Genomic DNA, 13,491 nt, shown 5'->3' with positions numbered 1-13,491 from the left:
CATAAATGCATGTAAATGAAGTATACTGTGTTTTACAGTCAACATGTGTTTAAAGTTTAAAAAAAAAAAAAAAAGTTTAAAACTAGGAAAAGTGCACTTTTAAATAAACAAGGCAACATAATGCACTTGTCCGGGTAGAAAAGTTCTTTAAGAGATTGTTTTTATTAATTTTTTTTTTTTTGATCAGGGACAGTGCACAAACAACATTAGTCTAAAATAAGAAAATATGTCATGTGCCAGGTTATAGCAAAAATGCTAATTTCCACCCGCAGTCCCTGGACAGGTTGTTGTTATAACGATTTTAATAACGATTTAATGCGAAAGGCACGAGAGCCGACTGTTTCTGTCTGTGATAAATTTTAATTAAAAATATTTGTGATAGCCCAATTTTAATAAGAAACGGAAGCTATACCTATGCTGTTTAAATGTGTTGCAACTTGCTTTAGCAACTTAATATATAAATCTATAAGTCAAGTGCAATGAATAATACGTTTAATTTGAGTTTAAACGTAAATATGTCTATGAACGATTGTATTACTGTACTGTAATAAAAGAGGATCACAATGCTGAAAAAGCACGTTTGTATTTGAAATCAAAATAACGGATAAATGGTGTGTTTGTGGTAAACAGCCGCGGATCAGGAACGGACTGCAAACGTGTCCTGTGTGAAAGCAAAACGAGTCTGTGCTGCTTCTGCACCGCATACATAACGCACACGAACTGCATACGCACTGTATACGGAGTATGTGTGAAACAGGCGTCAGTTGTCCTTTTTGTGAAAAGATGGATCTCAAAATCATTCATTGTTTGAAATGGTTAAAAAATACACAAAAATGCTGAAAAACCACCTGAAGGACTTTCCTGAAGAACAGCAGGAAGTTTAACTGTTCAGGATAAACAAGGGACTCGTGAACAAATGTAACTAAACTAAAAAACACAACTGTGGATCATTCAGGTAACAACACAGTATTAAGAATCACTTACTTTTGAACGGGTTAATTTTTTTATAAATTCAACTATTATTTTTTCTTTATGTAAACATTTTTTATTTGAAATATCTTATTCAGGTCAGTACTAAATAGAAAATAACATGCATTTTGTATGATCTCTCTTATTTTGGTAAAATAATTAGGGTTTTGCAGATTCTGCAAGGTGTATGTAAACTTTTGACTTTAACTGTAAATGAATTACTTTTTTTATTATAAATTCAGGTCATTTTCACTTTTTTATTGATTGGCCCTTAAAAAATGAAAAATCTATTCGCAGTCTTCAAACTTTTGCAGACAAAACTTGCTGATCTCTAATCAGTACCAATCCAGACTTTCTGAACTTTTAGTCATCATGCCCTCTAAACTTTCTACAGCGTCTTCCAACCCTTTGTTTCATCTCTTTTCAGAGGCAAATTATCTCTAAAGTTCCTCCAAGAGATTTGGCCTGGGACGGAATTCAAGTTCAAGGGATTAAAACGCACATTCTTTTTGAGCGGATGAGTTTGGTGGAATGTGATAATGAATGTGCAAAGTTGGGTACAGAAGGTCTATTTTAAGTCTTGTTCGCAGAACCTCAAACAGGTCATGTGTTTTTTGTCTCCTTAATCCTCATATCTATTCAAACCAATGTAAACTACCCCACATTGTGCAATTGTTTAAGCAGCTGCAGATGTAGTTTAGTAGAAAAGATGCATTGTTTTTCGCAAAAAAGGTTCATATGGTTGGCATTAGAGAGTACTGGAAGTCATAACATCACAATTATTTCCCAGAGCTACAGATACTTGCCCCTCATATTACTCAGGTCTGCTTCGGATTGGACCTAGACAACATCTCTGGGATTTATTTAGAGGTTAATCCACAGATGAACCCCTTTCTATAACAGTTAGATGCAGTTATTACTCAAATCTCTTCCATGGTACATTCACTTCAGAACTTTGTGAAACAAAGGGAGGCATTTGTACACCATGTAATAAAAGTTTCCCACAAAAAGACTTTTTGCTCTTTATGGAAGAGGCGCTTAGTTATATGAGTAGAGCATGCTTTTAGTGAGTTGGGGGACTGTTCAAAAACCAGGTTTTAAGAACATCTCAATATGTGTGAAAACAAGCTTTAGGGAATAACAGAGTGGCTTCAACAGCTGTTGTTTATCTGCACAGACCATTTGCATGAATCTGAACCAAGGATTTTCTATAGGGATGTCTTTTGTACAGTGAAGCGCTGCAAAGATTTGCATTCAGACCATGCTAATGGTAAAGCCCTGAATGGATATCCAGAGCCTTCCGTTTCAACCCCTCAAGCTCTTCCCTATTCACTGGGGTTTTATCAATATGCCACATGGCTGAAAGTCTAATAATGAGATTAAGAGGGAGATTATGTCTTTAGTGTACTTTCACCCTCCTGAACTGGCATCGCTGGTATAGCTGGCTGAATGGACAAATATTAAAGCCGTCATATTTCATTCACATCATCTTTCAGATTTCCGAGCAAGCAGCTTTAATGGTCTTTTTGGACTAGGGGGTTTTCAGAAAGATCTTTTTTCCACTATGTCACCTTTATATATATATATATATATATATATATACACACACACACACACACACAGTGGTGTTCAAAAGTTTTGGATCAGTACAATTTTGTAATGTTTTTAAACAAGTTGCTTATGCTCATCAAGGTGGCATTTATTTGATTAAAGAAAACGTAATTTTGTGAGATATTATTGCAATTTAAAAGATCAGTTTTCTACTTTAATATGCTTTAAAATATAATTTATTCCTATGATGCAAAGCAGAATTTTCAGCATCATTACTTCACACTTCAGTGTCACATGATCCTTCAGAAACAATTCTCATTTATTGTCAGTGTTGGAAAAAGTTGTGCTGCTTAATATATTTTGGGACCTGTCATACTTAATTCAGGATTCTTTGATTAAATAAAAAGTTTAAAAGAACAGCATTTATTCAAAATAGAATTTTTGTGTTACAATACACACTACTATTCAAAAAATTGGGGTCAGTACATTATTTTCTTTCTTTTTTTTTCAAAGAAAATAATACTTTTAATCAGCAAGGATGTGTTAAGTGGATGAAAAGTGATAGTAAACAGATAGTAAAAAGGTTTCTATTTGAAATAAATGCTGTTCTTTTTAACTTTTTATTCAGCAAAGAATCTTTAAAAAAAGTATCACAATTAGGCAGCACAACCATTTCCAACGTTGATAATAAATCAGCATATTAGAATGATTTATGAAGGATCATGTGACACTGAAGACTGGAGTAATGGCTGATGAAAATTCAGCGTTGTGTCACAGAAATAAATTATATTTTAGTATAGTATAATAATATAGGAAGACAATGTTAGAATTTGCAGTAATATTTCACGATATTACAGTTTTACTTTATTTTTGATCAAATAAATACAGCCTTGATGAGCATAAGGAGACTCCATTAAAAAAAAAAATCATCAAAATGATCCCAAACAGCTGAAGGGCATTGTTAGGCATGACGCAAAGCGGAACCTCTCCAGACCTGACTTATTCACAATACAGCACAGTAACAAGTACCATACTGCTTTGATAAAACGGTTACCATACAATAAAAAAATATTACAACCAAAAATGTATATTCATATGTTACTTTTTTGAAGCAAGTTTGTTAAATGCTGTCCTTCCACTAAAAATAGTTCCTGAAAGCAACAGTAAGAGAATGTTCTGATGTAACATGCCGCATTCTTTTGAGCTCAGATGAAAACAGAGAATAATAACTATTCTTTTCCGCTGTGTCATATATTGTTTTAACACCATTTATGATACTTTCTCACACACATAGACCTGCTTATCTCTCAGCTCGAGAAAACGTCTGTTTTCCAACTTTTAGATTTAAAACAGAGTGGTTTGTGGCACAGCGCAACTTTAAAAGTGTCATTTCAGTGTAAACTGCACATATGGATATACAGAATCATACCTGAAACTGAAAACTAATAAATACAGTAATATTCCCTCTTTGAATAAAACACAGGTGCTGACCAATCTGAATCGAGAACTGGAACTGGAAGTAACCATTTGATAAATGAGAAATAGCACACAAATAGAAATGCAATATGCATTATTGCATGCCTGGTGATTCGTCTGCAGGTAACAAAAGCGTGCCAATATACATCCATATCGCCATATCGCACTGCTACTCATATGATATTGCGTTTATACAACAGTGTAATGGCACCAGTGTGTAAATACGCAAGAAAATGTCACTTTAAATCTAGTAACGAAGGAACGTTGAGTTGCTTTATTGAAAGCTTATTGTATTCCTATATTAAAAGCTTACTGTATTATGTCAAATACAGACATTAAAGCACATTTTCAAATAGACATCTTTATTAACAAACCACATTTGAAGTCTAAAGTACATTCTCACCTAAAAAACTCTTAGAACTACATTTTGTGACACAAAAACAATATTATTTATAAAATCATAGTAGATTTAGGCATCTAAATCTACTATGATTTAGGCATAAATCTAAATCTTTAGGCATCTAAATGATACTCGCTATAAAAAAAAAGAAAACAGTTCTGTTCAAATAACTGCAGCATTGGTGAGCATAAGAGATTTCTACTTTTGTAAACTTCGTACTGGCCCCAGACTTTTGAATGGTAGTGAGCTGTGCACCCATAGACCTTTTTAGTATCTGGGTGTAAGTGAGAAAGCCTGGGATAAGTGTAAAAGTTCAACGAAGTTCAGTAAAACAGCGTCAAAGAGGAAAGTGATAAGAAAGGAAAGAGGAATATGGCAATTTTCATCTTACTTCAAGCATATATGGACATTTAAGCTTTTTGTGTCATGTGTTCATCCATCGCGTAATAATAATAGTGTGAATGAGTGATTCTGAGGTTTAAACATTCTCACACAGGAATGTGCTTTTCCAAGCTTTCGCCATGCTGCTGTGAGCTTATCATCTCAGGAATCCAAGAAAGCGAAGCAGTCCAAATGTTAGCAGTGTGAGTGTAATCGCTCAAACGGAGAACACGGCGAGTGCCAGGCTTGAACAGAGACGCATGTGATAAGAGGTCATAGTCCAGCCTTTTCTCAAGGTGCTCGGCTGCCGCTTTCGAATTTGAGAAGCTATTAGTTTGAAAGCCAACGGCTGGTTCACATGGCCTGACGTGGTACATGAGTATTTGATTCAGTTGGCTTATGTACAGGTACAGGCAGTATGAACCCATTCATCACCAGGTCAGTTTTCTATTTAGCACATTGTTACGCTTCTTTAACATACAAACCCGTAAGGACAAGTAAAGCCTCGTCTTTGGTTTAGCATTAGGCCTTAGCGTACTGAAAATATTCAGCATGACCTGTCAAGTACAAGGATCACAACTTGGCAACACGCCTACATTGTTTTCACAGTGGGCAAGGAACTAAAATTATCTGCCGTTTATTTTACTGACAGGAGGTGTATTAGTCTATGAACACTCAATAACAAAGAGATTATACAATGTGCTAGACAAGTATGCCTGATGTCCATTGATTCTTAACGTCTAAATAGTGAAATTGCCATGTTCTTTCCTACTTAGTTAACTGCATATGTTTATGAGCAGATAAAGCAAATTCAACATGAAAACCGTTTGATCTAAACCACTTGTCTTGCCTCTGGCTCTAAATATTGCACGGTTGAAGAGGACCTTCATCAGATAAAAGTTAAATGCTTACACTGAGCGATGGGTGGAGGTTATTTCTGTGCCATATGTCTCTGTTCTCCAGTGGTTATTTAGTCCAACAGGCCTTTTTGAGATAATGTTAAGTGTTTCCTGTTTTTGCAAAGGCCCACCATGACAAAAAGGAGATCTCCAGGCTGTTGCTAGTTATTTAAAGTCTCTTTTGGAGGTTTATGTAGATTGTCACATCTTTTTATAGCTAAAAAGTCTAATGTTTGTCCTTTTTGTCCTTTACAGAGGATTAAAAGCTTTTTATCATATCAGTTTTGGCAGTAGACTGACAGTGATGTTTGTTTAGAGCAATCCTTTCCAACAAATGTTGTCTTACATTCCTGCTTGTGTTTTGCATCCTGTTCAAGCATTATATTTTTATTTATTTTTAATTTGTGCACCATTATTATCTCTCTCCAGAAGCTGTTTTGTTTTCAGATTAATGATACTAATCCAAAACCTGCAATTCTGTATCGCAGTAAGAAAGATGCCTATTGAAATATCATTGCCATACATATCAGGTCAATATTTAGCCATAATATTTAACATTTTCGTCTGCTTCTTTTAAAATATTTGTAACTTTCAAAACCGTATAATAAAAAGAGACAAACAGTTACATAGACTACATAAACACATAATCTCTAGAAATGCTCGGAAAGTCACTTTAAGAGTGTTTTACCGTTTCTTTTGAGAGAAACTATCATAGTATCATATACAAACAGAAACGTCTTCACAGCAACCCATCCAAAATCAAAGTTTGGTTTAACTTGAAGAAATTGTGACAGTAATATATTACTTAATGTAATGGTGGTAATAGTACTACTACTAATAAAATTATTGTCAAAATAAACAATATTTTGTAAAGAATATTTACCAGACAAAATGATTTACCATAATTTATTTACCAGAAAAATGGAAATACAGTATTTCGGAAAATATATAACCAAACAAATAATGGAATAACAAATTAAATTCTTTATAAAATAAATTCATTAGACATGCTTTTGATTTATTAAAATAAAATGAAACCATTAAAATGGAATCCAGAAAATTAATAAAAAACAGAATTTGTTAAAAAAATAACTAAATTTGAGAAAAAAAGTATTTCATAGGGCCTTAAAGGAGAAGTCCGGTGTGATATTGACCTAAAGTGTAATGAATCATGATACAGAGTGTGAATTTACCTTCATATCTCATCTCGGCTTGTCCCCTGCACTCCGAAACCTGGCGCTAGTTAGCTTATGCTAACAACAGGTTGTCTTTGAGGGTGCATCGGGCATCGGACTAGCCATGTAAATAAATCACAGTTTTACACCATTTACGAGGCACAAAGTAGCTCCACACTTCATTGGTAGACTTCCAAGGGCCCTGACATTTAAAACAAGACATTGAGAACTTTGAAAAAGCACTGGTAGTTTATTTACAAGAAGATTTATACAGACAATCCCTTCAGGAAATTTACCGTTCGCCGCCATCTTGAATTTAGTCACGATAAGTCGAGTGACGAGCAGGAAAGATAATACAACCTGATAAGTCACGTGAGTACTCGCATTACTTTTGGACTGGAGTTAGTGCAGACAGTTGGCAATTGCAAGGATGTCGGACGATGAAGCTACTGAGTTTTATGAAGTAGTAGTTTAGTTTCCTTCCTGCTCGTCACTCGACTTATCGTGACTAAATTCAAGATGGTGGCGAACGGTAAATTTCCTGAAGGGATTGTCTGTATTATTCATTCACTGGATGTGTTTAGGTTCTCACTAAAAAGCCTGATGGTAATATACAATAAGTAAAAATTTTTTTCCCAAATTTCGTAGGGCTCTATATTTGAAACTAATGTGAATATAAAACGTGCATTTCACAACGCAGCTCGTTTCAAACTAGATTTTTATTGTGGAAACACTCTTATATGTCATTGAGTAACACATAAAACCCAAAACTTTGTGTCATATACACACATTCCAGAGAGTTTCAACTGTTCATTTATTTCTTTGTCAAAAACAGTTTTTTAAACGCTGTTTTGCTGCTCACTTTCTTTTCAACTGGAATTGGTTTTGCTGTAACAAAAACAAAAACAAAAAAAAACATGTACCTTAGAATAAAATGTACTTATAATCCTGTTTTTCCCCAGCATCAGAGGGAATATTATAGACCCATATTGATTTTCTCAGCATGTCTGTTTTGAAATGTAGTTTCAGTCTGTGTGTTCCTGAAGTACACTGCTAATGATGTTTGAGCGCCTGGGAATGGCAGGAGGCTAATTCAGACTTTGTTTCCCTACAAATGTCATCTGTTTCTTTTAGAAATGATCATTTGTTTCATAAGTTGACTTTCAATAGCACCAGCTGATTGCAGATAGTAGGCCAAAGTCAAGCAGCTCCCAAAAATAGTGCTGGGTTTACTGTGGCTCGTGTAATGTTACACTGCATTTTAAAAATAGTGACAGATTTAAGCAGTGGCCTCTGCGTTTCGCCGGCTGACCTCCGCGGTCTGCTTTCAGCTCACTGCCTAGACTACATTTAGCGCAATTGCATTCTGGCTTGTTCAACTTTTTACAATAGTATCTGTGGACTTCTCAAAATGATTTCCTACATTGCACTTCAAAGGCGGTTGCTCTGATTTACTATGTTCAACACTAGGCATTGTTTCACTGTTATGCACAGCTACAAAGACTAGATTTGTCTGCGTTCGAATCTCAGCTGTGAATAAGCCCTTGTTAGGAAACAGTTTCATCCATTCCTGCGGTGCCTGTGAGGTTTCAGAAGAACTGGAAGGAAATAATATGATTCATACCACAGGCGTTTCATTCCCTTTGAGATGCTTGTAAATTTATTGGTGAAATTCAGGTGACTTCATCCGCTGTTTCTTGATTGCTTTCCTTTTGACCTCAATGATTTTGATGGAAATTTTTGATTGTATGTATGCACAAGTGATACAGTCTATGAGTAATTGTGACTGGTAGGTTTGTAATATGGACAGACTTTAGCGCCCCCTGTAAAGAATTTCCAGAGTGTCTTTCTTGTAAGATTGAATGCATTGCCAACCCTTATTTCAGTGAGATAGCTTGAGATCATTGGTGCCATTGCATCAGTCTTTCATGCTGGAAGTTTGGAGGAGGCGTATCTTTTATTCCCCTTTTAGTCATACTAAGAGCGGCTTCTGTGATTGATCTGAAGTCTTTAGTCTTTCTCTCCTCAACCTCTCTCAGAGTGTGTAAAAGCTCTCTCAACATGCTCTCTCATTTGTTCAAACTCATGTTTTTTGAGTTCGACTCGTAAGTATACAGTTTTCAAAGGTCACAGGTGAAGACTAATGGGGAAAGCTGGTTGATTTACATTTGGGTCTTCTGAAGAGAGGAAAAATGTTGTTAGCCGATATCAATCATAAACTTTAAATATTTGATCTTTTAAAACAAGGACAAAGTTTATTTCCATTCTACAGACAATTTCTAAATGCCTAAGACCGGATTTGCTCCATCTATTAAAGAGGAAAAATTAAATGGCGTTTTAACAGCTCCCATAACCCTTGTTTCAGGGCTAGAGCAATCACTTTATGGGAAAACTTGCAAAACCACACATTTTTGTTTGTTATTCTAAGTCACTTTTCACTGCTAATGTTCATGTGTTTATCATATAGGCTAGACACAGAGTGACCCAGAATTCTGAGGCCATTCAAATTGGGTTGACTTGACAATATAGATTCTCACTTTTAATCTTTTTGATGAACCAATACTGAATCTTCGTGTTTCCTTCTGAAGCATCAGAGAGCATTTGAACCTTCTGTAATAGTTGCATAGGAGTACCTCAGTGTGAAAAGATGGATCTCAAAATCACACAATCATTGTTGGAAAGGGTTCAAATGCTGAAAAACCAAAGAATTTGTGGGACCTAATGGATTTTTCTGAAGAACAGCAGGCAGTTTAACTGTTCAGGACAAACAAGGGATTATTAATAGCTATCACTAAACCAAAAAAAAAAAAAAAACACAGCTGTGGATCATTCAGGTAACAACACAGTATTAAGAATCAAGTGTATGTAAACTTTTGAACGGGGTCATTTTTATAAATTCAGCATATATGTAAACGTCTTTTTGTATGATTCCTCTTATTTTGGTAAAATTATTAACATTTTGCAAATTCTGCAAGATGTATGTAAACTTTTGACCTCAACTGTATTTCATGGGTTTTCTTTTACATATTTCAGTAAGAGACATATACATAATATTAAGCCATACAAGCCATACTTATGAGATCTGTCCTTCATTAGTAAGCTGTGTGCATGTATTTAAAAATTTTCCCCCATTTTTCTTTCTCTAGGCCCATGAATGGAACAAGAATGATGAGCGTCTCCTCAGTGCAGTAGAGCATGGAGAAGCAGATAAAGTCTCCTCCCTCCTGTCGAAGAAAGGAGCCTGTCCCACCAAGCTCGACAGTGAGGGCAAATCTGCGTGAGTGCTGGAACTAATATTACTCTCCTTTCAGTTTTAATCAGACACTGACTGCTCTAATTGTGACTTTCAAAGTTATATTTTTTGGGGCTTTTTATGCCTTTAATGGACAGGACAGTAGAGAGATGACAGGAAATCAATGGACAGAGAGAGGGTGGCAGGATTGGCAAAGGACCTCGAGGCGGGAATCGAACTCAGGTCGCCGTGAGCCTAGTTGCGCTATATGTCGGCGCACTAACCACAAGGCTATCGACGCCGACCTAATTGTGACTTTCGAGAGAGTTTCTAGACTATATCTTCTGCAGTCCACTCGAGAAGTGCATAAAATGAAGTTGTATGTGTGTTTTTACACTCCAGCTGAAGGAGAGATGTGAGTTATGCGTTTTCGCATCCATTCATCAGAGTGTTTATTTAGCTGAAGAAATTATAATCTAAACCCTAGTCAAACAAATTTAGTCCTTCATTCACCCCATCAGCGCATTTACATCAGACCTCATTTTTCCTTATTTACCGTAACAAGGCACACAGATGTTCAGAAGTGAATGCTGGATTTGTTTATGCAAGTCATCCAGTTTTAAAATCATGCATGACACACATCTTAACCAACAATGACTTAAACACTTGAAACCCTGATATCAGAGCTTAGCTTTTCTGACTTTTTCTTCAGCAATTTTGTGTTGTTTTGCTTAGAAGTCAAAGGAAGGACACTTTAAATATATGTTATACTAGTTCAAAGAAGTTTGAATGCTTTGCTTCTTTGTTTTGGCAGAGATGAATAGGATTTTTCTTCTTGATTGGAGTCTCAACCTGAATAATTACATGCTTGTGTCTACATTTTGAGGGGAAAATATACATGTTTTGAAATGTTGTGGAAAGATTTATTGTGTTTGTGAGAATAACAGGAAATTTAAATCCGCCATGAAGTTATTTGCTCTCCACATTTTTAGAGTCTGACATAAGTTCAACATTTAGCAATATTTCTAATGCAAGATTTGATATTTTAGCAAGAATGCTTAGTTTTCTCATGCGGAACTCTGGTTGATAGGGCATTGGTAGGATGTTCCGAATGTTTAACAACCGGAATAAGCGAAAAGGCTGAATAAATTATACAGAACAGACGTGATCAAAAAGAGGTGTGCACTAATGCAGCAAACATGTCGGCAGTGTGGAAGCATTTAAAACTGTCAGAGAAATATGCAAAAATCAAGCACGGACAGCGAGAGACTGTTTAGTGCCACATCACGTCTTCGATGAGACCCCTTGGTGGTTGTTGCTACTTACTGTATGATGACCATTGGTAAATAAACTACAGAAAGTTATGTTGTGTAATACACGCATGAGCCAGGGTTCAAAGTCCAAAGCGCAAAGATGCGAAATCATTCATAAATCTGCTGCTGTCAGCAAAAATTAGTACTGAGGTCTTCTTGTGGTTTACTGCCAAATAAAAGTCAACATTTATAAATGTTAGCATTGTAATTTTACTGTTGTTCTGTGAAATAAAATAAAGTAAGACAAAAATAATAATAAATAAAGCTACAAGCAGCAATTACAGGGCCAAGCACACCAAAGGGAAAAATAGGAGCTAAGGATGGCATGGAACACCAGGCCAACTACAACAATGAGTAAAGGAAGCCATTTTAAAATGATTTTAGTCAAAATGACAGAAAAATAATGTAGAACTCCTAGTAATATGATTTAATGGCTTATCACGTTTGACCAACAGGTGGCACTGTTATCAAATCAATGTGGTGTGTTTAATGTGAGGTGACAAAGGCACACACAAAGTTTGGTGTCATTATGTCAAAGCTTTGCAGAGATAAAGAGTCATTTTGGGATTAAGCCTAAAACTTGTAGAGCCGCTGTACGCAAACGGTTTCATCTAACATGAAATCCATAACTTTTTGTCAACACAGTCTGAAGATGATCTGACTCGATTTTGGTGAAAATCGCATAAATGGTCTAGGAAGAGTTTGAAAAGTTTCTTTCTTATCGAAAAGGTTTTCAATATAAAGAAGTTGTTTTTCAATATAAACAAGAAGTTTGGCCAACTATGGTATAATATATATATATATATATATATATATATATATATATATACTTGGTATCTATGTTGTCGGCATCACCCAAGGAATATTTTGAGACCACTTCCATTACAATAGTCTAATGCAATAAAAAGTTATTAGCATTTTTGTAAATTTCATAATTAATGGTTAATGAATAATAGTTGGCGCTGTTATCAAATTGATGTGCCGTGGTCAGTGTGAGGTCACATTGGCACATACCAAATTTGGTGCAAATATGTCAAAGCTTTGCAGAGATACAGCCTCAAAAGTAGTTTGTCATCTTTCCAGCAAATTCTTTGCGCTAAATGAAAACCGTTTTGTATATCGACACAAAATTCATAACTTTTTGCCAGCATGGTCTGAAGATGTCAGATTTGGTGAAAATCCGACTAACGGTCTAGGAGGAGTTTGAAAAAGTAGTTTTTCTGCAATAATCAAAATGGCGGACAGGAAGTTCGACCAATTTTGGCGTAATTGGTATCAATGTTTTCGGCATTGCCCGAGGAAAATTTTGAGATAACTTTCATTACAATAAGCCATTTTCATCAGAAGTTATTAGCATTTTTCAAAATGCCTTTATAACTTTGCCACCAAACTTTTTGAGTAATGTCAGTTCGAAAAAGTAGGTTTTTCAAATAATTAAAAACAGAAAAAAACTAAGCCTTACTATTTTTTAATATTTGTGCTCATTCGACTCAAATTTTGATTTTGTGCTTTATGGTTTAAAAGTTATTAGCAAAAACAAAATTTTGGACAAGTGGTGGCGCTAGAGAGTTTGAGTTAGAGACTCCAAATTGGCTATGGTGACATTTCAGACTGTCCTCTATCAGTGTGCCAAATTTCACAACTTTCCCGCAAGCGGTTCTATGGGCTGCCATAGACTCGAGCGGATGAAGAAGAAGAATAATAAGAACGCTAACGGATACAATAGGTGCCATTGCACCTTAGGTGCTTGGCCCCTAATAATCATTACAACAGCTCTATTAATACATTTATTATAACATTTTCCTTTACAAAACTGTAAAAAGCATTTAGGCTATTTCATTTATGCAATGGTGAAATTTTTTTTGGCAAAATACATGGGGGAAAAACACAAAAAAAAAAAACATGTTTGGTAATCAGACTTTGGCCTTCTGCCCAGTGTTTAATTTTGTTTGGCTTTGGCCAAGAATTTCAGTGCATCCCTATTAGAGGTCGACCGATGTATCGGTTTTGCCGATTAATCGGCACCGATAGTTGATTGGCCGACCTATCGGTTATCGGCAAAAATCCTTGCCGATAGTTTTTCCGGGTTGCGTTC

The 13,491-nt window shown here is 35.5% G+C and overlaps 1 protein-coding gene across 3 annotated transcripts in view; it reads left to right on the top strand.

The window, feature by feature from the left end:
- rai14 (retinoic acid induced 14) overlaps positions 1 to 13,491 on the top strand; it is a 65,413-nt gene that overhangs the window by 9,175 nt on the left and 42,747 nt on the right. For all 3 annotated transcript variants that reach the window (XM_073824879.1, XM_073824878.1, XM_073824877.1), the window contains exon 3: positions 9,998 to 10,128. In XM_073824879.1, the coding sequence (XP_073680980.1) occupies positions 9,998 to 10,128 (131 nt within the window). The remainder of the gene's footprint in view (positions 1 to 9,997; positions 10,129 to 13,491) is intronic.

This window comes from Garra rufa, chromosome 19 (genome assembly GCF_049309525.1).
Source record: "Garra rufa chromosome 19, GarRuf1.0, whole genome shotgun sequence".
Classification (NCBI taxonomy): domain Eukaryota; kingdom Metazoa; phylum Chordata; class Actinopteri; order Cypriniformes; family Cyprinidae; genus Garra; species Garra rufa.
The sequence above is the reverse complement of the archived record's forward strand: the minus strand, read 5'-3'. Positions and strand labels throughout refer to the sequence as shown.